Below are 27012 nucleotides of genomic sequence, written 5' to 3'. Positions count from 1 at the left end.
AACCTCACATCAGTAACAATGTAGAATCCTTGTTGTTTATAGTTTACAAATGACAAAATGTTCACATAAAATTATGACAGCATTTAAATAATATCAGCCACTACTAGCATTCTCTTATTTACTGTCTCTTTTGAAAACTTATCACTACATATACAGCACAAGACTTTTAAGAGTATTTAACAAAAGCATTTTTCCTGGTTTTACTACAACACTGGGGCACATATTCGCCCTCACATGGAAGAAGTAATCTGATTGGCATGGTGGTATGTAGCATGTAGTTTGAAGCGGGGATTTCATAGTGCCCCATGTGTAGGAACCCAGTCAGGATTTGTTTCATCCATTTCATAGGCTGGTTTGCCTACAATAATGAAAAACAATTAGCAACTCTATAAATAGAACGTATATCCACAAAATCACTCATTAGGATGTTTGTTCTAATTTGCTATGACCTCACAGCGCATTGAAAATAAAACTAATAGGCTATAAAGAGTAATATGAACTTATTTAGATCTTACCTGAATGAAAATGTCTGGAGCACCAACAGATATCTGGGGATGGTAGAGAACTGGATATCAGCTCGTCTCACAGCTGCTATTCAGGCTAGATGCCTTCTTTTGGTAACATCCGATACATAAGCTCCCGAATGTTGCTTCCAGGTGGAAAAGGATAAAAAGAGAGCCCATTTTCCAGCTTATTCCCTTCCCGATTGTGCAATCTAATATTACAACCGATAACACAGCAAGTGTGATCCATTGCTGATGCTTTCGCTCCTTTAGCCCTTTGTTTGGCCTGCTAAAATGGCACCTCGGCGGTCACGCCCCCTGCGGTGACATCACGCGAGTTTTAGAAAATCTCCGTTTTCGGTGATTCGAAACGCAGTTTACGTGTGGACAAAAGGTCCAAATGCATAGAAACAGCTGCGTTTTCAAAAATACCAGTGTAGGTGTGGACGTAGCACAAAAGAGTAAGTTTATTCTATTACTACCTGTAACTTATTGCAGTTTACTTGTGTTTGCTTAATTGTTTACTAAATGTCTTTTGGGGGGTGGGGGGGGGGGGGGGGGGGGGGTTAGGTGGTGGTGGGTGTGCTCCAGACAAAATGCAGCCAACATAGCGCTTGACCACTAATGGAAACATTACACTAAAGTAAACACTTTTCACTTCCAGAAACAGGTGCTTGCTGTGTTGTGTCAATACTTATTAGTAGTATATCATGATTATTATATTTATTATGGATTGTTTCAGACTATAGTGCTACTAGTCTTGTAGGCAACAAATCAGTTGCCTTTAATTCTTTCATCGGAATGATCTGATCAATATTCTTACATTGTAAAAACAAAAGGTCTCTTTAGACCTCTTCTAGCAAACATGGTTAAAACCCAGATGTCATCTCCTAAGTCAAAACTAGTTTTGGTAAAACTGCAAAATCTGCACAACAGACAAATGCATGCTAACCTTAATCCACGTAGTATAGTTATGTATTCAGACTGTCTCTTACAAAGTTAGAAATGTCAATTAGATTTTTGAGAGGAAGGAATTGGATGCATGTCTTTTAAAAAAAAAAAAAAAAACAAACAAAACAACTGATCTGGTTAAAACATGGCTGTGAAAAGGCAGCCACACAATGTTTCCTCCATGTACAAAGACTGCTATTTTTTAGCCTATTTAAAATAATAATAATTATAATGCTTTAGGAGCCATTAATAAGGTGGCCCAGAGAGGTCAAATCCCCTGCAACTTAAGAAAACACATCAAATAGAAAAATACAGCAAAAGCAAACAAAACACAGTGGACGTTGAATAAAACACAACAGAAATAGATCTTAAAAATGAAATGAAAGTTGAATAAGAAAAACAAAAACCCACAACAGAAGTTTTTTGAGGTGATAACAACGTGACTGAACAGTTGCGGGGGTGACAGAAACCAAAACGTGAAGGATTGCACGCTTAAAAGAAGCGGGGACTCATGTTGTGAGAGGGAAGGGTAATGTATGTTTTAATCATATGATACATATAATACGCTAGATATATATTTTCCTATTAGCTTATTTTTCCTATTAGTTTCCTTTATCCCTACTGCGACCTGTCTCTTCAATTACAAATAACTGTGCAATTGAGGCTTTTTATTATTGTTTTGTTTACTCTTCTTGTTGCCTTGCTGCTAACCTAATTTCCCTTTGAGGGGCAATAAAGTATTTGAATTGAACTGAACTGAATTGAATTGAAGCTGTTCCTTCACTTTTTTGTTCTTCCCAAAAACTTGTTTGTTTGGGGTTTTTTTTTTTACCAGGGAAATGATGTCAGGGTTTCAACTCGGTTTGCTGGGCTGTTGCTCTCTGTATGATTCAAAACAAATGATCTACTGACAGGAGAGTGTCCTCACTGACTTTATTCATTGTTTAATATCACATCACTGCCACAATAAATTTTTCAGGTCATCTGACAATTAAAAAATTAGATAGCTACAATATTATTGTGTTATACTAGCGCCTTGATTTTTTTTACATTGGATTTAGCATTAAAGCTAGAAGAGGACTTTCTATCAAAAGGGTCTTTGATGATTTCAGTCATAAGTGAAAATTATGTTTGAAAGAAACGATATTTTATCGGATTGCGGTGTGTGATATCCATAGTCATTTCTAGTTAGGAAGAAAATGGAAAGATAAAGGCATAAACTGAAAAATTGTCTAAAAACAGTCTTCTCGTGGTAGACAACAGGTGAAAATAGCAACACATTAGATTTATGTACAGATTCTACAGCACAGCATGTGTCAGGTGGATATTAAGCCACCTTGGAGCTGTTTTACAAAGGCTATTAAGCAATATCATTCAGATAGAGTTAACTTAGCCAGCTAACAGCCTTAACCAAATTTTCCTCGTGATGAATAAAGTATAATCAATCAATCAATCAATCAATCAATCAATCAATCAATCAATCAATCAATCAATCATCTTCTCAGTACAGCCAGGATCCATATCCATTTTTACATACAATGTTGCTTCTCTCTGCAATGGCAAAGGCCTTGCTTTTTTCTTTATTACTATCACTGTAACAATCACTCCAGCTACCAGCAGCAGCAGCACCACTACTGCCACCACAACATACGGCATATGCGGTGGTGGAGGACTGCTGGGTAAATTCAAAGTGATCTCCTGTTTAAAAATGCATTCCAGAGACTCTGTCCACTTTTTGTCCGTTTCATCTTCTTCGGTACCTTTGTCATCATATTCTGTATCATAATCCGTATAATTCCCTGTGAAATCCAGGGTTTTAACAACAGCACACAAGTACTTCCCTCCATCTGACACCTTCAGGTCGTTGATGGTCAGCAAAGTCCCATCCTCAGATAGAGTCACTCTGCCTCGTAGATCTTTAGGGATGGGAACAGTTTTGTCCTGTGAGTCGTGGATGATCTCATAGTGCCCTGTAAGTCCATAGCGGTGCCACTGCACTATAGCTGAAACATCTTGGCCACAATCACACATCAGGGAGACATTTTCACCTTCATCAGCAACTTTTTCTTGGAGTTTGTTTTTGGGGCAAAGAAACAATGTATAATGCATCTCACGTGAGGTGGAGATGCATGAATAGTCTCCAGTGTAGTCTGCAGAGATGGCAGGTATAACCAGTGAGAAGTCATCAGCTGATATGTACATTGGACTGCCCCTCGTGTTACCATCAATTCTTCCCAGTGGAGTTTCCCACGCCTGGTCACCCTCATCAATAGAACAATTTAGAAGCACTCTGTCCCCCAGTGAGACAAAAACGTCCTTGCTTTCACTCTCATCTGGTGGGTGCATGGTTTGGAAACTAAGACAGTTGATACCTTTCATCACAAGACACTTAAAGTGTGTGGTTTTCTGTAACATGTTGTTGAACACGAGCAATGCACCGTTGTCTCTTACATCTACCACACCTGCAAGCTCCTTCACCAGAGGCTTCAGGGAAACACTGCTATCCAGGAAGAGTGTGGGCTCATAAGACGGATACATTTCATGGTACCAGCGTACAGATGTTCCCTCAGAGCCAATAGCATTGTTATTGCACAAGATCTCAGTCCCTTTACCGTCTTTATTTACAATTATGTCTTCAGATTCAATCTGCTCCTTACATACAGTGAGCTGCTGTGTCTTCTGGCTGATTATCGTCTGGTTCTTCCAACATTCCCTCCTATAAATCCCAGAGTCCAAGAGAGTGAGGTTATTGATTTGAAACCCGAGCAGGCTGGGATCGTCACTGATGTGGGTACGACCCTGTAGGTCTGCAGGTGGTGTGTTGGGCATGTTCTTGTTTGAAGAGTTGCCAAGCAGTTGGTCTCCCTCTGAAGCAGATCTATAAACAACAATATAATCCATTGCGAAACAGTATCCCAACTCCATAACTTCACCCTCTGCTCTGACAGCAGGTTCTGGGTTGTCACTGTAGACCTCATGAAGGAGGAGGAGAAGGAAAAGCAGGAGCTCTGCAAACCTGATGCAGGTCATGTTGTGTCTCAGTGACTCTGGAAAGTGTGATTACTGAATGTCGTTTGCGACTTTGGTTCTGCTTAAAGCAGAACAGGAAGTAGCGGGGTTGGTGTGTGTGTGTGTGTGTGTGTGTGTGTGTGTATGAGTGGGAGCGAGGTGTGCACGTTTTTATGATGATAGTGCTTAATAAAAAAAAGACATTCATCTCTGAAAGCATAATTGTCTAAGAAAATACACACAAAACATAGACTTGATACATATCCAGTGACGGGGCATTCAAAGGAAAGAAAGATTTACAAAATCAAACTGGAGAAGCCGACACCATTTACAGCTGACAGAAAATACAACACAGTCTCTGCACTTCACTATTTCTTCCCATCTCTTTCTGAGAAGATGTAACTAATACATTTAATTACTGTCATGGTTGTCACTCATTTTGAGTTTATTATGTTGTAATGTTTTAGCTCTCTATAATTCAGTGTTGTGTTTTAGTTCCCCTTTTTTATAGTTTATTTGGATTTCCTGTTTTCTTGTTGCGGTCTCATTCCCTGCTTCCAGTTCGAGTCTCTCATGTCCTCCGTGTTGCGTCGTTGTGTTTCCCTGTTTACATGTTCCCCTCCTTGTGTGTTATTTCTTGTCTCCCCTGTCTGTAGTGGACTTTCATGCATGTTCTCCCCAGCCAGTAATGGCCCCCTCCCGCATCCCTCTCTCTTTCTCTCTCTCTTTGTCTCGTCAAAAGTAAACTGACTATCACATATTAGTCCCCCCCGCCCCGTCAGCCGTCATGTCTCTCTTTTTCTCTTGATCTCCCCTCTCTGTAACCCCCCCCTCTCTCCAGTCCATCCGTTTCCTTGAGCGTTCCTTGTTCCCAGCTCCTGTGTCAACTTGTGTGTTTTAGTCTACATCTTAGTGTTTCCTGTTTTACTTTGACAGTCTCACGTCCTATGTGCAGTGTGCTTTACTTTGCTTCCTCTGTGTCATTATGTCTATTCGTCCCAGGGGTGTTCCCATGTGTTTCCACTTCCCTCATCACCCCTCTGTGTATTTATTGGCTGTGTCAAAATTCGGGGGTATGCTTTGAAGGACTCACCCAACCTACCCGGTCAGTTTCCCTCTTTTCTTTGTCAGGTCAAGTTTCCCGTATCCAGGTTTTTTTGTTCTGCATTCTGTGTTTAGAGTTTAGTTTAGCTTTTCCCAGTTCAGTTATAGTTTAGCTCTTTCCTGTCTTTTCATTTCTCTGTTCTGTTCAGCCTTAATAAAATGTCTCGCTTTTGGTTTCAATTAAGTTCGTTTTCACGCCTGGTTGTTTGTCTGTGTTTGGGTACACTCCACACACCGACCAGACGGCTGTGACAATTACAGCTTAGATATAGATGGTAAAAGGTGATTGATGCACTGGGAATCACTGGATTACCAATGAAGTGTCGTTTGCATGATGTACGTCGGTCATTGGTTTCACTGCCTGCAGATTAAATGTTTTGGTCCATTCTCATTTCTTTCTTTAATATCTTAACCAGAAGAAGTTGTTTCCAGTAAAAGAAGAAAAATATCCCCACCAGGCCCACTGCACGCTGTGTTCAGCACCAAACAACAAACCAAACAGCATTTAGCTGCTAAAGAGACTGATATTTCCTACAGATTTTGTGAAGAACAGAAAGGAGCAGAGAGGACAATGGATGTTTGACTCATGGTTATCAGGTAGCCAGAAACGTCACATGAGTAAACTTGTGATATATATATTATGTTTGTTTTAAATACACCACTCTTGCTTAAAAAACAAAAAAGAAAAAGAAAAACCAAACAACTGATGTCCTGCAGAATGTGACAATTACAAGCTACGCTTAAGCTATTAGAAGTGGCTTATAGTCAAAGTAGCCATTGATTTTATTTGAATTTCTCCCCTTCCCAATTATGTCCCTCCATCTAAATTATTACCACATTACACCTTCCTCTGTCTCTTGCTCACGCTGTTGTACGTACCTCTTTCTCTTTTCTGGTACTTCTCTGCGACTGCTGCTAGCAACAGCAGCATCCTGTGATTCGGAGGGACTACTGCCATCACCAGTGTGTGAATGTGTGTGTGAATGGGTGGATGACAGGTTGTGTAAAGCGCTTTGGGGTCCTTAGGGACTAGAAAAGCGCTATACAAATACAGGCCATTTACCATTTACTCCATAACCCGATGTACACCTCCCAACAAATGTAACTAAGCGTCAGATCGATGCAGCCCACTTCAGTACAGCTGATTTCTCTCATGCATTTCCAAGTATTGTTATGCTGCAGTTTTTAATTTATCAGTGAGAGAACAACAATCATCACCTCAGTGTAAAAAAAATTATATCGTCAGTATATGAATTCACAAATGTCAATAGATTCCTGGAAGGAGAGTGCTGAAACTACTGAAATGGACTTGAGGTAATGTACAAAGAAGAAAAAAACCCTAATTGACAAATATGCCTGCCTTGCCTTTTCCTCATCTTTTTTTCTATTGGCTAGCACCGCACATAAAACACAGAGACACAACCACACACGTAACCACACACAAGCATAAATGAGGGCAAAAACGTTGGCCTCTTAACTATGTTTCTACAACGGCTTCCTGAAATAGTTTAAATCAGGCATTAAGGTCTGACTCAGACTTGGTAGAACCTACAATGTAGTAGCCAACATTGCTAAAAGTGACAGTGAGGTGATGGCTGCAAGTCAAACAAGTGAAGTTCCTCACTGCAACAAATGAGATGAGAAACGAGACAGAATTTAGAAGTGCAGAAATGTGAATTGTTTAAGAACACTGGAGGGTTGTACTATAAAGTCCTTGGTGTGTTGTTTCATTATTTATTAGTAGTATATCATTATTAATATATTTATTATGAATGATTTCAGACTATAGTGCTAATGTAACCATGTAATCAACAAATTAGCTGCCTTTAATTCTTTCATCGCAATGATCTGATCGATGTTCTTACATTACATTAAGTTAAAAAAATGTCTAAAAACAGTCTTCTCATGGTAGACAACAGGTGAAAATAGCAACACATTTGATTTATCTACAGATTCTACAACACAGCATGTGTCAGGTGGATGTTAAGTCACAATGGAGCTATTTTACAAAGGCTATTAAGCACTAGACAGAGTTAACTTCTCAGTACAGCCAGGATCTATATCCATTTTTACATTTGATGTCACTTTTCTCTGCAATGGCAAAGGCTTTGCTTTTTTCTTTATTACTATCACTGTAACAATGACTCCAACTACCACCAGCAGCACCACCAGTCCTGCCCCCACAGAATATGCAGTAGCATTACTGGCACTGTTGACTAATATGATCAGACTAATCTCCTGCTTAAAAATGCATATTGGTGGATTGATCCACAGGTGTTTATTGCTGGTTTCATTTTCTCCGGTACCTTTTCCATCATTATCTATATGATCATCCGTAGAAGTCATCTCACTGTATTTTAAAACAGCACATATGTACTTCCCTCCATCCTTCACCTTCAGGTCGTTGATGGTCAGCAAAGTTCCATCCTCAGATAGAGTCACTCTGCCTCGTAGATCTTTAGGGATGGGAACAGTTTTGTCCTGCGAGTTGTGGATGATCTCATAGTGCCCTGAAAGTCCATAGCGGTGCCACTGCACTCTTTCTGGATCATCTTGGTTAATATTGCACACGAGCGAGACATTTTCACCTTGACCAACAACTTGATAAACAACAGATTCGCTGGGGCAAAGAAACAATGCATAATGCATCTCACGTGAGGGGGAGATGCATGAATAGTCTCCAGTGTAGTCTGCAGAGATGGCAGGTATAACCAGTGAGAAGTCATCAGCTGATATGTACATTGGACTGCCCCTCGTGTTACCATCAATTCTTCCCAGTGGAGTTTCCCACGCCTGGTCACCCTCATCAATAGAACAATTTAGAAGCACTCTGTCCCCCAGTGAGACAAAAACGTCCTTGCTTTCACTCTCATCTGGTGGGTGCATGGTTTGGAAACTAAGACAGTTGATATCTTTCATCACAACACACTTAAAGTGTGTGGTTTTCTGTAACATGTTGTTGAACACGAGCAATGCACCGTTGTCTCTTACATCTACCACACCTGCAAGCTCCTTCACCAGAGGCTTCAGGGAAACACTGCTATCCAGGAAGAGTGTGGGCTCATAAGACGGATACATTTCATGGTACCAGCGTACAGATGTTCCCGCAGAGCCAATAGCATTGTTATTGCACAAGATCTCAGTCCCTTTACCGTCTTTACTTACAATTATGTCTTCAGATTCAATCTGCTCCTTACACACAGTGAGCTGCTGTGTCTTCTGGCTGATTATCGTCTGGTTCTTCCAACATTCCCTCCTATAAATCCCAGAGTCCAAGAGAGTGAGGTTACTGATTTGAAACCCGAGCAGGCTGGGATCGTCACTGATGTGGGTACGACCCTGTAGGTCTGCAGGTGGTGTGTTGGGCATGTTCTTGTTTGAAGAGTTGCCAAGCAGTTGGTCTCCCTCTGAAGCAGATCTATAAACAACAATATAATCCATTGCGAAACAATTACCCAGCTGGATAACTTCGCGCTCTGCCTTGAAAATGGGTTCTGACTCCTCACTGTAGACATTGCTGAAGAGGAGGAAAAGCAGGAGCTCTATAAACCTGAAGCAGGTCATGTTGTGTCTGAGTGAATGGAAATTGCGATCACTGAAAGGCTTCTTCATTGTGGTTTGCCACTTTTGTTCTGCTTACAGCAGCTGCAGAACAGGTAGTAGGGGGGTGGTGTGTGTGTGTGTGTGTGTGTGTGTGTGTGTGTGTGTGTGTGTGTGTGTGTGTGTGTGTGTGTGCGCTTTTATGATGATAGTCCTTAATAAAAACAATAGTATTCGTCTCTGAATGCATAATTGTTTCAGAAATTGTACACAAAATATAGACTTGATACATATCCAGTGACTGGGCACTCAAAGATTTACAAAATCAAACTGGAGAAGCTGACATCATTTTAAAGGTGACAGAAAATGCAGCGCGGTCTCTGCACTTAACTATTTCTTAGAACAACCGCTGTACACTTCCTGGAACACAACCCAACACTGATGCTCCATTTTCCACAACTGCTATGTCAGCAGTGCTGCTGGCTGTTATGAGAGTCACTTTTACAAAATATCTCGGAGTGGTGTGATATTCACAGGTAAAGCAAAGGCATCCAGTTATCAAATAACACTTAATAAAAGGCTAGTGAAAGGCATTAATGCTGACTGTATAGTTTTGAGCACATAGCAAAAGACTATGACTGCTTTAGTCCAATAATAACTAAAGAAACTTAAGCTTGTAACTCTTCAAGACCTCCATAAGGAAATAATTTTTTTTAAATCTACTTGCGATGTTATATTTTGAGTTGAGCTTTTTAACCAGTTACCTAAAGCCCTGCTTTCCCACCAAATAACCGCATTGATAATTTCCATCCATTGCTTGTTTTCATTTAGAGTGCAACTAGTCAATGCAAATAGCAAGTGCAACTAACAAGAACTCCAGTGATAATGACTGTAGTTATCTGTTTACATTTGGGTCTCTTATCACCAACTGCTAGTATCCCTTCTCCCATACCCTGGCTATACTCGAAAATGTAATTTTACTTCAAATGGTGAAACAAGTTAGTAGTTTCCCCCATTATCTGGAATTCTTTTTTGCATATAATGCAAAGCCCTGTGGTTTCTTGAAGGCTGTTGAAGTAGGTCCCATTTTAAGTACTCAGTCATCAATGGATGCTGACACACAGCTTTTGTGATTGTTTTGTTGCATGCATTAGGGCACATGTGTCAAAGTCAAGGCCCGCGGGCCACATCCGGCCCAGCGTACATTTATATCTGGCCCGCAAGATCATTTTATATAGATGTACTATTATTGTTATGCATGGCCCGGCGATATGATGCGCTAATAATATACAAACTACAGATCCCATAATGCAGCGCTGCAGCCTCCTTGCTGAACGCTAGGCTAACTGGGAACATTCCCGTGTCAATCAAGTCAAACTTCTGTTTATGAAAGTTTATTTTTTTTAAGTTTATTTATTCTGGAATAATATTCCTGTCTGTTTTTATTCATATTTATGTTTAAAAAAACATTGTTTTAGTGTGTTCAATAAATGTTTATCTTGTTTGGCCCGTGACCTAAAGTGTGCTTTGAGTTTTGGCCCCCTGTGCAATTGAGTTTGCCACCCCTGCATTGGTGGCAAATGATGTAAATGGTGTTGGTGGTGTTGCTATCACATTGACGTCACAATATTACATTTTTATATCGTTTCAAATTTGTAGCGGGATTATTGCAGATTATATGATATTGCACAGCCCTAGGTCAGGGACACTAATTGCCTAAGCAGCTTCAGCCATGATGGGCTGCCACAAGCCAAAATCATCCTCAGTCATAACGTTGGAGATCAGGTTATAAATGAACAACAGCAAAGTTCTGCCTGCTACTGCTGGAGGGTCCTTCGTTTTAAAAGGATTTTCCTTCCACATGTTACAGCTACTCATAGAATTCTGTCTGATTGTTGGAGTTTGGTTTTTAATATTGGAAGGTATTTACCTGATAATATAACATGAGTTGAGGCAGCTGTTGTTGTGATTTGGTGCTATATAAATAAAAGTGAATTGAACTACATTGAATTAAACAAAGCACCAACAACACGAGCCTGCAGTACCCGTTCTAACACTGCACTTGACACATTACCTTAAACATGAACAACTGTACGACTTTATGCATTATAAATTATCCACAAAGTTGCTACAGTATCTTTTCACGAGTCACACTGAAACTTTTCATCATGCTATTATTAGGAAATAGTTACGAGAGCTGTGATGGGATTTTTTTACTAATGGTTTTTGATTGTTTTATGCTTTGCATGTTTGTTTGTTTTTTTCACTTTTTATTTGCATGCTTTTATTTGGGGAATTACTTGGGATTTCAGTTCACATTGAAGTCTCCCAAGTTAAAGGCAACACGACACACCTGCTCTGTTAAATTTTCTTAATAACAGAGACAGGCCAACAGCAGGAGAGAGCCACAGCAGACCAGGCCAGGGGGATAAAAGAGTGATGGAGCAAGCTACAGCAGACAGAGGACAGATATCTGGACAGATATTTCGACTGAGTGACTCAGCACTGCATGCTGACCTTCACTCACAGGTCAGCATGCAGTGCACACAGTGTGGACAGAAGACAAACGGGTACATGAGGGATGAGGGATGACAGGGGACTTTTTTTATTGGACTTGTAGCTCTCTTTTAGGGCTTTGGAGGCACTTTACTGCAAAATCTTTTAGTTTTGTCGGGGTTTTCTGTATATATACTGTTTTAGAACTCTTTTTATGTTACTTAGTCTTTTAAACTCTTTAGTTGTTCCTGGCCCAGCCTGGTTTTACAATGTTATTTTATTGTAAATTAATTATTTTTTTGAACTCCTTGAGATTTCAGAGATTATGAGATTATTTTTAGGTGTGATCCACCTAGTCAAAATGGTCTGCTTCTCCTTTCTCTTTTATAAGACCTACTTCCCTCAACCAGGGTCAACGACACCAAGGACAAAGACCAGCAACACCTTGTTCAGATGTGTGTGCAAGCGGGTGTAGGGGAACTTTGAACCAGTATGATGGTGGGGATGTGATCGCAACGAGCTCCAATGAGAAGGGAAAATGTACTACAGCAGAAAATCTCATTTTCTAACATCTTTCCAAAAGCTAGCCTTACCACTGCCAACAACTGGAAAGATCAAATGGATGAAGCAAACAAAATCATGCCACGTTCCTAGGTACTAGGTGTAAGTACCACTAAGCCTGTAAGCTTGGAAGCTTGCAAGCCTGTGAGGCTGAGCTGGTGAGGTTTTACAGGGCGCAAAGTACAAGGCATCACTGGACAAGATAAAAAGAGATCTGTTAGATCCACTACTGAAGCCACAGAGAAAGCCACCAGGTAGGTTTGGATTAAGAAGACAGATTAAGCGCCTTTAGGCAGCTGTTGTTGTGATTTGATGTGAAATAAATAAAACTGAATTGAATCCATTGATACCTGCTGCTGGGACATAAGCTGGGGTCTGATTAGCTCCAGAAGATGGCCTGGAAAAAGTCTGATGCTGAAAGACTGCATTACTCCAGGTTACATCACTCATCATGCATCTTTGTGTATCTGTGAGATAAACCCTTCTTCCTCCATGCAAGCTTGATTGCACATTTGTAAATGCATGCAGTTCATGTTTTGTTTACCATCATCATGATATTGAGTGAGTGGACTAATCTGAACTAAATCTGCATTAGAAAACTTGTATTAGGTTATGTTTCTGGTATATTGCACTGTCACTTTTATTTATTTATTTATTTTTGTCACTGTGAGAGGACACAAATTATTCATCCGTTGCTTTATCAGTTTAATAATGCAGCAACTGAGGAATTTGTACAAGACACAAAAGCTGTCTCCTGTTATATCAAGCTAAGCGACATTGACAGTACATTTACAATATGAATGTGAATAGAAGACGGCATCCTTATCAGTGTTACTAGAAGCCTTGAAATATTGCAGTTTGATTATAAAGTAACTGTCTGTGTCTTGTGTGAACTATTTTTTTGGTAGCTGTAAAAGATTTTAAATCTGTCAATAATAAACTGCTCGGCTTATTTACTTCGCCAGCCTTCTGCCCAGTTGTGTAATATGGCACCAGACTAATTAATAATAATACTGACTTTGACCTGCCATAAAACAACAGGTCACAGCTCATCGTATTACTCCACTTTCTCATTCTATGAATGCTGAGCTCTTTATAGCTGATTAATAGTACAACTATGAAAATCAATACTTCTCTCTGATGTTGGGTCCTTGGATAAATACTTGCTTAACATTAGCAGCATACTGTAATATGAAGCGGATTTTCTGTTTTGCAACACTGTAAAGGTAATATAAACAAGGACAGATCTTATCTTCGTGCATGCTATGTAAAATCTGCATGTTCTTCTTGTAACAAAGTAGTCATTCTCTTGGATATCTTTCTTTCATTTTCAGAGGTTGTTACTGCCAGAAATTGCAGTATGTTGAGGAGAGAGGGCAAACAGATAAGGGGGAAACCACACATCTCCACAGGAAACAGGTTAGTTGTTGGTCTAATAAGAGGACTTGGTCAAGATGGATTCATTGGATAAGTTGGATAGGTCAGTAAAACATACTGACTTGAGTCCCATTAGGCGATCTGGCGGAGATGCAAGTCTATGATTAAGAGCTAGTCTATTTGTAAGCGATAGAATCACATCAAATATGTTGCAATATATTTATGTTTTAGGTCTTGCCAAGTCACGCACCAGTTACATCAGTTGAGTTATGGAGCTTCTTATTTCAACTTGCTGATTTGCAGTTACACAACAAGGTTGTTGTCTGTTACATTCTGCTATAAAGCCATGCTATGAAAGGTGTCTCTAAAGAGAGGTACACAGTTTGTTGGCTTTGCAACTAATGGTACAGCTACACTCCTGTGTAAAAAGCCCTAACATGACTGCCGTTCAATGCATTCATCACAAATTAGACCCTGCAGTCGATGCTGTAAAACATGCTCGAGAAGCCATTTTTACATATTTGCTGATGAAACTCAGAAAGTCCACATAATAATGAATAAATGGGCTTGCAGGTGTGGGTAAAAGAGGGCCACATGCCCCAGATCACCCCTCCACAGGAAGCAGAAAAAATAAATCATCAAAACAGACGATACAAGTACACCCTTAGTGCTTACATAGGAATTAAGTACCAGCCAGGTGCTGCTAATCAAATGCATTTGATTAACCGAAATATCAGCAATTGTGGCCACCTCCATAAAAGCAGAGGTTCTGGCAGTTTGCTGGTGTGAAGCATTCAGGTGTGTTTTAATGCAATGCCAAAGAGGAAAAACATCAGAAATGATATTACAGAAGCAATTGTGCTGCCCATCAATCTGGGAAGGGTTAGAAGGCCATTTCCAATTCATCATTCTACAGTGAGAAAAATTATTCACCAGTGCAAAACATTCAAGACAGCTGCCAGTCTTCCCAAAAGTGGACATCCCAGCAAATTCACCCCAAGGTCAGAAATAATATGCAGTGAAATTGCAAAAAAACCCCAAGAGCTACATCTCAGACAGAACAGGCCTCAGTTAGAAATATTGAATGTTACATTTTATGAAGGTAAAGTTAGACAAACACAAGAAATGTGTCTGTTTGGAATGCTTACTAAGAAAAAGCCTCTCCCAAAAGAAGATGGGAGCACAGCTTGGATTTACATAGTTGGATCTCGACAAACCATAAAACTTTGGAATTAGAAGAATTATGAATTATGTACTATGGACAAAATGCATCATACTACAGCTGATGAAAACCAATCACAGGATATAAGCAAAAACACCTCATACCAAATGTGAAGCGCTGTGGTGAAGGAGTAGGTTTGTTTTGCAGCCACAGGACCTGAGCACATGCAGTCATGAAGCTGACCATGACCTCTTTTGTTTACCTGCATTGAAGATTCAAATGTGAAGCCACCTGACAGGGAAATTATGTTATACAACAGGAAAATGATCTCAAGCACAGATGCTGCAATGAGACCTTGAGTGCATAAACAAAGACCTCCAAACCTCAATGAACGAAAGCAATGTTAGAACAAAAAGTGGACCAAAATTGCTTTAAAATCATGTGAGAGACCAATAAAGTCATATATAAAAGCAATAAGAAACCACCATGAGCTATGGGGGAGTTCACACACTTATCTAGAGTGTAATTTATTAGCAAAAAACAAATATTAAAAGCAAACAAACAACTGATCGAGTAGTTTTTTTCTATTTAAATGTGAATTTTTAATTTAAAAGCTCCTTAAATTTACATGGAATCTCTTGACACTTTAAGACATTATGTATTTTATATATATATTTTTTTTTCTTCAGTGAATATTAACTTCAACCTTGCTTTACATGCAGCAGTAATAGCGTTAATTATAACAATGTTTGAAATAAGTATGATAACAGTTCTTGTGATTTCGAGAGTCTGCCTCTGTGTGTGTAACTGTGCTACTGCTATAGATAATGAATGTGCATATGTTGATTCCTGCAGTGACTACTGTTCCTCTGCCAATAAAAGCGATCACAGGCTGCTACGCACGGACTGGAACCAATAAGTGTTTTAATGTTAGTTTTACTTGACTTGTTTATGAGGCTCATTTTTAAATCAGTGATCATGTACAGAAACAATCATCTCAAAGATGGACAGATTAGAACAGGATCTGAAAAGGATCTTTTTTTTTCTTTTTTTTAACAAAAGCACTGACCTCTTTTCCTTTGAGACGTATCATCTGTTTACTATTATATAAACTATAATGAACCCAGATACTCACTCAGCAGCAGCAGCAGCAGCAGTTCCTGTGCTACTATATGGAACAGCTTGCAGAGCTGGTGATCAAGCATCGTGATTAAGCACCAACTGCGAGGAAACTCTCCGTGCATTCAGTCCAATTCAGCCCGGCACTGATTACACTCAGGGCCCCGTATGCTGCAGGGTTTTGAAAGAGCACCAACTGCTGTTTGAAATACAGATTTTTGTCAAAATTATTTAATTATCAGACATATGGGCTGCAATAAAAAGAGTGCTGCTTTAAAAAACAGAGAAGTTGGGCAAATTGGTACATCAAATAAAATAACACACTTCTACATCGACCTCTCTGCATTCTGTCTGTAAAATTATTTTTCTATTTAAGTGTCAGTTGTTTACAGGTAGCTGGCTTGCTTGCAGTACCATTCAGGGCCTGTGGGTGTCGCTGTGGAACACCACACAACACAAAGTGTAGACGAAGGAATCGGTTTCATAACAAAACGTCACATCCTCTGACCGCTAACAAAGGTAATTCATTTTTGTTTTGCAAAGGTTTCCCCAGTGTTTCTAAAATGTATACATCTTTTGTCAGCAAGAATGAATAAATATTATAATAAATGAGCTGTCAGCTGTATATTGAGACTATCTCGCATAGTTGTTAGCTCAGCTGGCACGCTCTGTACCCGGCATGACTCTTCGAATGAAAATGCTCGGGTCAGTGCAAGAAGGGTTGTATTTTGACATGGTCAAATAAATGCCGTCAGTCATACAAGCAGCCCCTGTGAAGATGTAACGAACATGTTTATTTACAGTGCTGAAATAAAAAGCTTTGAGTAATAACAGGCTGCTTTCAAAGATGCTATCTACAAATAGTCGTCAACAGTGTCAGGTAATCGAGTTGGCTCTTGCTTTCCCCCTATGAAACATATGGCAGCAGCTGTACAGAGAGGCCATTAAGTTCCGATAAAAAGCCTCTGTTATGCATGCAAAGATAGGATGAGTGACATTAACCAAAGGAGCATGAAGCAGTGGAGTCAGAGCTGGAAGATGATGGTACAAAATGAGATGAAAGATTTAAAGTGTGTCAGTTTAGAAATAATAAAGGTAGATGAATCAATACAGGTTGTGCTTTAGAAATATCCCCCAGCTCTGCGTGTCTGGACCTTGGTTTTATTCGCTTAGAATTTCTGGAGTTAGAAAAAACATTAATGTTGTTCTGTTGTCATGATGGGCAAAACCTCACAGAGCAAGGGTGACCACAAGCGTTAAATAAATGTAAGGATTGGTCTGTGTGCTCTGGTTACTTATGTAGTTTCTTTTCCTCCTTGTGTTTAGGGGATTGGTGTTAGGAATTTGCATCAATGCTGCGTTCGATCGCGACATTCCTGTGCCTCCGGTGCCAACCTGTCACAGCTCTACCTTTAAACCTCAGATCACGTGCGACACATAGTGTAGCAGAGAACCAGCAGACTGTAGAAGCTCTTTATGATCTATCTGTGGACATCCAGAAGGTCCGGAAACTTAAAGGATGGGTGCTGCTTCAGAGTCCAGCCTATACAAAAGAAGTAGCTGAACTCCTAAAGAACATGGGGGCCTCGGGCCCCATCATTGCTCATATTTTAACAAGTCATCCTGAGGCTGTCCTCTGTAATCCTGAGCAGATTTACACTCAGAAAGAGCTGTGGATGTCTGTGTGTCCAAACCAGAGGGAGCTGGTTGGTGTCATTGAGAAATTCCCAGCCTCATTTTTCACCTCCTCCAGTCACCATGACAACCAGCGAAACAACATCTCCTACTTCCAGAGTTTAAACCTGAACAAACGAGTCATCACCAAACTCATGGCCAGCGCTCCTCAAAGCTTCAGCCGGCCAGTAGAGCAGAACGAGCTGATGGTCCACACTCTCCAACACGCCTACCAGGAACTTGGAGGGGAGGAAGCTAACATGAAAATCTGGCTTCAGAAGTTGCTGAGTCAGAACCCGTTTGTTCTTCTCAAGCCTCCAGAGGTGCTGAGGGAGAACTTCCTTTTTCTGAGAGACAAGGGCTTCAGCACACCCCAGCTGCTCCACCTGCTGTCCAGGCTGAAGGGCTTTGTGGCTGAGCTGAACCCAGACAGTATGCGTCACACTCTGCTGTACTCTCAAGACACCATTGGGTGCTCTGAGACAGAGCTGCGGGGCATCATCCTCAGGTGCCCAGCTCTTCTGTACTACCCTGAATCTACTCTGGCTGAACGTTTTGAGGGTCTTCTCAGTGCTGGGATCAGCATGTGTCAAATCACAGCGACTCCAACTGTCCTAGAACTAACTACGCAAATAGTAAATTATCGCATCCAGCAACTGAAGGCTCGAGGTTATGACATAAGGACAGGTAGTCTGGAGGTGCTAAATGGCACTAAGAAGGACTTTGAGATGAGCTTTGGAAAACTACAGCTCCGTAGGGAGAGACCACTTTTTAATCCTGTCGCCCCTTTAAAGGCGGATGATTGACACGGGTTGTATGGACGAACACTAACTGGATCCATGTCGTTCTTATGGGTATTTGTACTTTGTAAAAGATTAACGTGTCTTAATTACAAATGTGCTTTCACTTCCACTTACATTATAATCATATGTTTGAATTTATTGCTTTAGTTAAATTGGATTAACTACAATGATGCCATTTAATCTGTACAGTGAATTTTGCCTGTGAAGATGCCTTAAATTTGAATCTGAATACTCTGGAAAACAATCTATTAAAGACTTGCTTCATAATTTATTTATTTTTTACTTGTATGTTTAAAACTGGGTTTTAAAAACAGCTGAAGGTACAATGCAGAGACTGTTTCATAGCCTTTCTCTTGCCAAACTCTCCAACCTCGTGGGATGTAATGTAATTAAAATCCAGTTAACAAGCTATGGTGTGAAGTGTTGTGAATGTTTTTTTTGTCAATCTATTTAGGCTGTGTGGATTTTTCCCAATTGTAAAAAAAAAAAAAAAAAGAAGTAAAATTTTCACTTGTAGTTCAGACCAAAGAGAAGTGTGATTGCACCCCAACATTCAGTTTTTACAAGTCTGAGGTGTTACAAAGAAAAAGCAGTGCACTTTCATGTAGGTGTAAATTCACACTGGAAGAGATGAGAGCGGCTATGTGCTGATTTATCAGACTGATATCAGAAAGTGAGACAAATGCAATGGCATCTTAATGTGTCAGTTTTTAGTGAAGATGCAGTCCCTTGTCAAAAAAAACTCCTTACAATAACGTCACATAAAACTCTGCATGACATGACAGCTCGGTGACAGACGTGCTGATTGGTCTATCAGATGTATCATGGAGAACAAACAAGGCCTTTCTAACCATTTTATTTACTGTCTGTGCAAGTGTCTCATTTTCACACAATGTTCTTGGCTGCACAACTGTTACCCTCAGGGATGAAATCTAACTGCGCCTCCGATTTTTATTGTTACTCTACAGATGGAGACACTTTATTAGAAGCTATTTCACTTCTAAAATGTCACTTCATTATCATTTCAAATGAATTCAAATGCACCCACGCAAGATAAAAAAAAAAAAAAAAAAAGGCACAAAAGTGATGTGCCTTTGATTTCGGACTGGACCTTTGCAACCTTTCTGGCATTCAAAAAAAATCAGTAGACTTTCATTTCATTTAGACTAAATCGATTTTCCATAAGGTTTGACTTTATTAATTAAAGGTTTTCATGTCTCTGTGTGTCACGTGGTTCTAAAAAGGCTTTTGGATAAGTGCCCATGTTAGCATAAGCCACAAAATCAATATACAATCATACTAGGCATTGTCTAAACCAAGAGAGGGGACCATAAAATGTCTCATTTTGAATGTGTCTTAATGTTTCAAAGCCAGCAAAAGCCCTTGAAACATGCTTAAGAGTGCCTTTTAATGGAAGCGAGCATCACAGCTAATGAAGTCATGACTTTATGCCTCAAGGTCCCCTCACTCTTATAATGTAGACGATGGGGGTCACAACAAAGAGACTGAGGACTTGTGTGTCTAGAGGGACGGGGGTGTACGTTAACAACCTCCCATCTGCTGCTGTCTGAATCACTCACCATGGTCCCGTAGACATGGCCGTAGCCATTGGGCAGATGATTCAAAAAGTGAGTGCATCTGGTAAAGAATTTGAGCTCAGCAGATGGATGTTTGACTAGTTTATTTTCCAGCCATTCACAACACAGAAGCCCTGAGGGGCTGCAGCGTTACCTCGAGTAAACTGCAGCTGACGAACTAAAGGTTTCTAACTCTGCACAGCGCTGACATTTGCTTTAATTCATCATGTTGCAAGGTTACAGTGTTCGTCTTTAGCCGATGCTTAGTAATGAATACGAGGGAGTTAATCGGGACATATCAAGGCGAGGCAGATGAGACGAGGGCAGGGTATAAGTGGAAGTCATCTCGATTTCTTACCCGGTGTCCTATTGTCCTCAGTGGACACCCTCATCCTCCTGTGCTGAACGCTTGAATTACACGGGCAGGCCAGAGAGGTTAATAAGTAGGAGTATAAATTGTCCTTTTTCATTTCAAACACACCAGTGGTTGAAACTCCCCGTGCTTAACATTCTGCTTTTATGGGTCATATCTCACAGGAAACAGATGACATCTGCAATTAGAAGATATGATTTCCAGCTGATGCAGGAGCTCAGACGACCACTGCTGCAGTAAATAGTCCTCATTTGAAGTCAGTGTGAGTTAAGCCCTGGCATTTTCATTTAGAAGTCTATTCTTCAAAAGCAGCGAAAGGAGGTGGAAAATGAGCTTTTTGCCACTTAAATATTCCACTAGGAATATTTAAGTGGCAAAAAAAATCAAAATGTCTTATGTTAACCAGAAAAGAGAACCAAACATTAGAATATTTAAAAAGTAATGTTTGGGTTTTATTCATACTAATGTCACTTGAGGATTTTCAGCTTTAAAAATGTGTTTGACTCCATGCTGTGAGTTGTTCTGGTGTATTTACATTTACGGTATATCATGAACTGGAGATGCTGCGTGCTCTCATCTCAGTTTCTCTTTCCCCACCTACACTAGAAAGTTTGTTTTCTGTCACCCTGATGACACCACACAAATATACTTTACATTCTGCAGGAGGGAAATAAATGTCACATATCAATGTGACATTTATTTCCCTCCTGCAGATGTTCAATAGCAAGAAGTAAATAACTTTCTATATTGAACGTTCCATCCGAGATTCAAAACTTTGAAGCAGAGAATCATCTGTCACTTGGTGAAATCTCACCTGTTGAGGGCTGTGGTCTGTTAGGCAGCACCATCGTTTATTCACACATGACTGAATCTATCACTTGATCAACCACTTGAAGCAACAGTTGCCGGTGCCTAAACCTGAGACAAGTTAAAATATGCATGCCTTTAAATAGCAGTCTTTTTTTTTTTACTGAGTTTTTACTGTTTCTTCAAATAACTCTTGGGCAGTATCAAAAATCAAATTTTTGAAAGCAGGAGTAGGTTCGAGTCCTATGCTTCTACTGTTCTTACTAGGGCAGCTTATGAAAGAAGATTTCAACCAATCATGTCATCAAGCCCTGTCTTTTTAGTAACATATGTTGTATATACAAAAACGTGTGCACACGTGCTTTGAAAATGAGTTCAGAGGAGAATTGCCAGACTGCTTTGAGCTAGTAGGAAGGCAACAGTAGCTTAAATAACTACTCATTACAATCAAGGTGTACAGAACAGCATCTCTGACCACACAACAGACCTTGAAGATGGGCTACAGCAGCAGAAGACCACACCAGCTCCCACTCCTGTCAGCTAAGAGCAGCAAACTCAGCTCACCAAAATCAGACAATAGAAGATTGGAAAAATATTGCCTGGTCTGAGTCTCGATTTCTGCTGCAACATTCAGATGGTACAGTCAGAATTTGGTGTAAATAACATGAAAACATGACCCATCCTGCCTGGATCAACAGAACCCCTTTCATTTAAATGCCACAGCCTACCTGAGTATTGTTGCTGGCCATATCCAACCCCAGTGTATACCCATATTCTCATGGCTGCTTTCCAGATATTGTGCTGTGTTACAAAGCTCAAATCATCTCAAGCTGATTTCTTGAACATGACGAGGTCAGTGTACCCAAATGGCCTTCAAAGTCACCAGATCTTTTTCCAATAGAGCACCTTTGGAATGTGGTTGAGCAGGAGTTTTGTTTCATGGATGTGCAGCCGACAAATCTGCAGCAACTGAAAAATGTTTTTAATGTTATAAAAACAGAAAAGAGCCGCCCTGACTGTTAAGTAGTTTTCTTATCATTTATTGTTTCTGACATGTGTAGTGAAAACTGCACACAGATCTTGTCAAAGTTTGTTACTGTGCGTAAGATGGACTCCAGGACCAGTGCTTTGTGCAAAAGGAAAACGTGAAAAGATTTTCTTCTAGAGGGATTCAACAATGAATGATCTGTCTTTTCATTTTAAAAGAGAAAAGACTTGGAAGGATGAAGACTGAATGAATGCTTGGTGACCTTTTTCTTGACCCTTTGTGACTTCCATGCAGGGGATGAGACAATCCAAAGCGTGGGTTGGTCATGCTCTTATTCAGGAATGGGCATTTTGGGCTGCAGACTGTGACATTAATACCAGTGTTAATAGCATTTCTCTTGCAACAGTAAACTAGACATGTGCCAAAAGCCTCCTGTTCTAGTTAAAAATATTTCCTTGGATAAAGACCCCTTTGTATTCCTCATTCTTTTGGGCTTTTTAGCAACAAATGTTCCTCTTGTAATTGGATTAGTGAATAACTGTGCCACTGTGTATCCTGTCCCCGTATGCTCATTTCATTGGCTCTGATTAGATATCTACTCAGGTGGTGGTTGGTTTGAGATAAAGACTGCATGAAGTCATCATAACAGAGGTCTAAGCAAAGTAGTGATGGATGCTAGACAGGAAGATAAAAACTCCCAGAAAACTCTCACTTAGGTTTGTAGTGAAACACTAATCCATGAAGTCTTTTTCATAGACAGTCATACACCCACAGACAGTCCATGGAGCTTTTTAGTGCTAAAATATATACATAGTTTACTCATAATTGAGGTGTTTTCTTGTTCTGATTAAGTTAGATTTATTTACTGAGCAAAAAAATGCACTGGCTAGAAACAAGAGGTAAAATATTGATAATTAGTTAACAGCAGCGTGCTCATAAGCTTTTGGTCTCTTGCCTCATTGATATATCTCCATCTACTGGCTAAAGGGATCACATACAGCCAGATAAGAGTAAAGTATTTTATTAATACTGAGAAAAACAAACAAACAAACAGTGTCAATTACTTCTCCATTAAAAATTCACCGTGTACTTATGGTTCCGTCTTTAAAAACATCCCAAGAAAAGCCGGTATCAACAAATACGAGTCTCACTATTTTGAACTACCATGGATTTAAGCAGTAACATTTTAAATAAGACATATTATAATGTGAAAGCACACAGGTGGAGTTATTAAATCATCACTTTCTAAACAGGCACCTGTCAAGCTGACTGAAAGGGTAATAGATCTACTGTGATACTTGGAGTACTGGCATTGATGCAGGCTGCTGACTGACTCAAGCACATTTTCTGCGCTGCATTAAAATGACTGAGTGGGAGGACGAGATAGGAACACTGCCAAACGACAGGGCAACAGGAGAAAGTGACATGCCAGATCTGATTATAGTAGCTTAAAAAAGAGCAGAAACTAAAAAAAGTAAAATAGTTGAGCAGCAAGCACTGCAGCACTGTTGGAGTGTCTGTACTTAAAGTGGCTATGGACTGCAAAGACAAAGAAGTCACATTTATACTGTTTGAATTATTCATCGACTACATTACTAAAAGTCTTTTTTAAGACATTGGCATTTCTTTAATTAAAAAAGGTATTCTACACAGTGTCGGCAGTGTCTCTCTTGAATACTTGGTATTTGAACTTAATGCCGTTCTCCTCTTGAATTTCACTTGGCACACCGGGAAATCTTATTTGAAAACAAGAGAGAGAAAAAAGGTTAATTAGAACAAAAACAACTGATCATAATTTAATAAAACAATCAAAATGCAAAAGGCAGATAGGCAGAGTAGAATTATCCTCACATTCATTAAATCGGATATTAAAAGGTTGATTATAAAACTCCACGATAAATCTCCCCTAAGTAAACATTTGCCAGTTTACTATTTCAATTCAGTTTTATTACAGTAACAAAGCTGTTCAAACCCTTGGTAAGCAACCTGTTAAAACCAAATGTCTCAGGCTGACAGATGGTGCTGATGTTGACTTTGTAACAAAAAGCAAAAATCACTTCCTCACTGGCGTCACAGGCTGGCTGGGTGCACATAAAAAAAAAAAGCAAACTATTTCATAAGAATTTCAGTGCCAGCAAATTCACAAAGAGACACTGAGCCTTTGGGATCAGTATGCCCTGCACTTCAGATGAGGTGAAAACTTACCCTTCCTGTAGTTGAAATAGATTTTTGTCAAATTCTGGGAAGAAAACATCACAGTCATAGTCAGCCATGACGTCTGTCAGGTAAAGCAGGTCACACCAAGGGTGGTTTAATGCATCCTGGTTAAAAGGAAAAGGAAGAGAAATGCTATTCACATTGAGGATACTAAAATACAGTTTTCCCCAAAGTAGATTTTAGGATGTTGTTGGTGGATCTTATTCCCTATCATATGTATGATAGCCCTGAGAAAGATACTCTAAATGTATGCAAATATCCTCTGACAACCAGAGAACACAGCTAATTGCTATAGCCACTGCAACTCTGTTAAACCACTAGAAACAAATGTGTGAAAAGCTGATCAATATATCACCCACTCAATATAATTTAACTTTAATGAGGTGCTGAAGCTTACAAAACAAGAATGCTGTGTGTTAACATGTCACTTTGGAAATAAGGCACTTTGTTATGCAATGGGAGAAAATCACCATCCACTTAGAGCTGAGTATGTGAATAATGTTCCTTGGTGCTAAAACACACCAAGGAGCCACATTTAAAGCCTCTTACTTTAAATGTGGGAAACTCTAAGCATACATTTGAATTTTTCACCTGTAACTCAGGATGTAGAGTCAGTAGTTAGTTTCCCGGCTCCTCCAGTCTGCAGACTGACATAACCTTAGGTAAGATACAGAAGCCTGAATTGCCCCCAATGCAAACGTGTGTGTGAATGTTAGGTAAAGTGCTTGGATATAGAAAAAAGCCCTGTGTGTGTGTGTGTGTGTGTGTGTGTGTGTGTGTGTGTGTGTGTGTGTGTGTGTGTGTGTGTGTGTGTGTGTGTGTGTGTGATACTGGGTGAATGAGGCCTCTAGAAAAAAAACACTTTGAGTACGTACTTAGACAAGAAAAGTGCCATATACATACCAGTCCATTTACAATTTATTCAAATATCACAGTAAGTTAGGACAGTTCAGACACGATCCATGTTAAAAACTAGCTGGAAGGTGGATGAATTGAGGGCTTACACCAAAGTAAATATTCTTTTTGACTCCAAATCATGCAAGTCTATTATAGTAGAGTCCAAGAATAAAAATATGGAGTCGTACATAAGCTCCAGTCTATGGTTTCTAAGTTATGGCTTCACTTCTTTACACGTGAACATGTGAATAACAGGTCCTACACTTTAAATACACTGCAGTCTAGGTGGATATTGCCATACTGGTTTACCTTGTAAAGCTGCACTCCACCAACAATCCAGATGGTCTCTATTAAGTCAGCGAGGGGGGGCTCTGCAGCCAGGCGGATGGCACTGTCAAAGTCTCGACACAGGAAGTGTGCGTGATCGGGAACCGTGCTGAAATCAAGACCGCAAAAAGAAAAGATGATGAAGAGAAAACGGGGAAAAATAAAACTGATTTCTGGATGATCTGAATTTGTGTGTCTGTGTAACACTCACTCCAGGGTTTTACTCAACACCACATGCAAAATATTGGGAAGTGGAAACAAAGATTCAGGGTGGGAGTTCCAGCAGAGTCTACCCCAAACCATAAAATTCATCCTTCCTGTGTTTTACAGAATAAAACATAATTAATATCTTGGCCTTTGTAGTTTCTGTTTCTTTTTAAATTATTGAACATAATATAGGACTGGGTATCAAAAGGTTCTAATGAATTAAGCCGTCCTCACAGAATTTACACAACTACAGTAAAACATTGACAAATCCCTCAGTCCTAATGCCAAACTGAACTGAAATGTGTCCTTATTACTTGCTTTTTTATGAACTCTTCCATGATTTATTAATAATAATTATTATTTTTTGAGAGGGTGGCTGTAGGTCAGCATGTAGAGAGCTACATAGGAACCAGTCCATTTACCATTTTTTAAATGAATATTATATTTTTTTTTAAATGTGCTCATTACGTTTTGGTCCCTAAAGGCAGATGTGGTTTTGGAAGCAGTGTTTCAAAATTGTGAATGACACCCGGACCTCTATGACAAATGTATGATGGGATGTGAAGAATACCTGGTCTCGACACCGTTTTGACAGTGTTCATAAAGTACTGGAATTCAGTCCTGTGAAAGTCACATTTCCAGTGTTAAGTCAGGCAGAAAACAGTTGCATTTCACAGTAAGCTCATTATTCTGAGAAAGCTGACTGCTGCTCACAGGGTACATCTTTTATTATCCTCAAACTCTGACTTCTAGCACTGCTGCCCGCACTGTTACAACTTAATGACACTGATATTTACAGCACATACTGATTGTTACCTTTGTAACTTGCTGTTTGAACCATTATAGATAAGCAAAAGGTAAAACTCTCATCAACTGTCGCCCATGCATAGACTACTTATTCTATTTGATTTTTTAAAATTAATTTATTAAAAGCGTCACCACAGTGGTTTAACTCTTACGGTAAATCCCAGGGCAGTTTTCCATCTTTCCCGATCCCCATGTCGTTGCAGGCTGCTGCAATGAGGCGAACGGGTTTCTTTTGCAATTTTTCCCAGCTCGTTTCCATCTCCAGCAGCACTCAAGCCAAACAAATCAGAAGGGATCAAGCTCTGCATCGAGAAATGCGCCTGTGTGGGAACAATTTATTGGGGTTTGGATTCTATCGCCGCCCACCGAGTCCAAGCTCCTTATTGGACACGGTCAGTGCATCCACAAGAGGTTTGTTCGCGTTTTTCGCAGCAACGTGACTCACGAGGTGCCCTCTTCGCTAATGCACAATAATCCCCTAAAATATTCAGACCCTTGTGTTACTCTAGTGAA

At 39.8% G+C, this 27012-nt stretch overlaps 2 protein-coding genes across 2 annotated transcripts; one reads left to right on the top strand and one right to left on the bottom strand.

The window, feature by feature from the left end:
- Window positions 1-17174: 17174 nt before the first annotated feature.
- Window positions 17175-18302, top strand: mterf2 (mitochondrial transcription termination factor 2). The gene has a single exon (XM_085357239.1). It carries the CDS (start codon window positions 17175-17177, stop codon window positions 18300-18302), a length of 1128 nt encoding a protein of 375 aa, XP_085213365.1.
- A 5335-nt stretch (window positions 18303-23637) lies between these two features.
- On the bottom strand, window positions 23638-26794 carry LOC146627602 (dihydrofolate reductase). Its single transcript, XM_085357238.1, has 6 exons — window positions 26652-26794; window positions 26264-26313; window positions 25697-25802; window positions 25468-25594; window positions 24250-24365; window positions 23638-23780 (listed from the first exon to the last, which is right to left on the bottom strand). Exons 1-6 carry the CDS (start codon window positions 26756-26758, stop codon window positions 23690-23692), a joined length of 597 nt encoding a protein of 198 aa, XP_085213364.1. The 5' UTR covers window positions 26759-26794; the 3' UTR covers window positions 23638-23689.
- Window positions 26795-27012: the final 218 nt, after the last annotated feature.

Source organism: Diplotaxodon limnothrissa, linkage group LG7, assembly GCF_057381915.1.
Source record: "Diplotaxodon limnothrissa isolate DT_005_m linkage group LG7, D_limnothrissa_male_GT1.1, whole genome shotgun sequence".
Taxonomy (NCBI): Eukaryota; Metazoa; Chordata; class Actinopteri; order Cichliformes; family Cichlidae; genus Diplotaxodon; species Diplotaxodon limnothrissa.
Note: the sequence above shows the minus strand (reverse complement) of the source record. Positions and strands in the feature narration are given on the sequence as shown.

Coding starts and splice junctions, on each gene's coding strand:
- mterf2 (XM_085357239.1), top strand. CDS start 17,175: ATGCTGCGTTCGATCGCGACATTCCTGTGCCTCCGGTGCCAACCTGTC.
- LOC146627602 (XM_085357238.1), bottom strand. CDS start 26,758: ATGGAAACGAGCTGGGAAAAATTGCAAAAGAAACCCGTTCGCCTCATT. Junction 25,803..26,263: donor CAAAACGGTGTCGAGACCAG/GTATTCTTCACA, acceptor TGTAAAACACAG/GAAGGATGAATTTTATGGTT. Junction 23,781..24,249: donor CTATTTCAACTACAGGAAGG/GTAAGTTTTCAC, acceptor TTTTCAAATAAG/ATTTCCCGGTGTGCCAAGTG.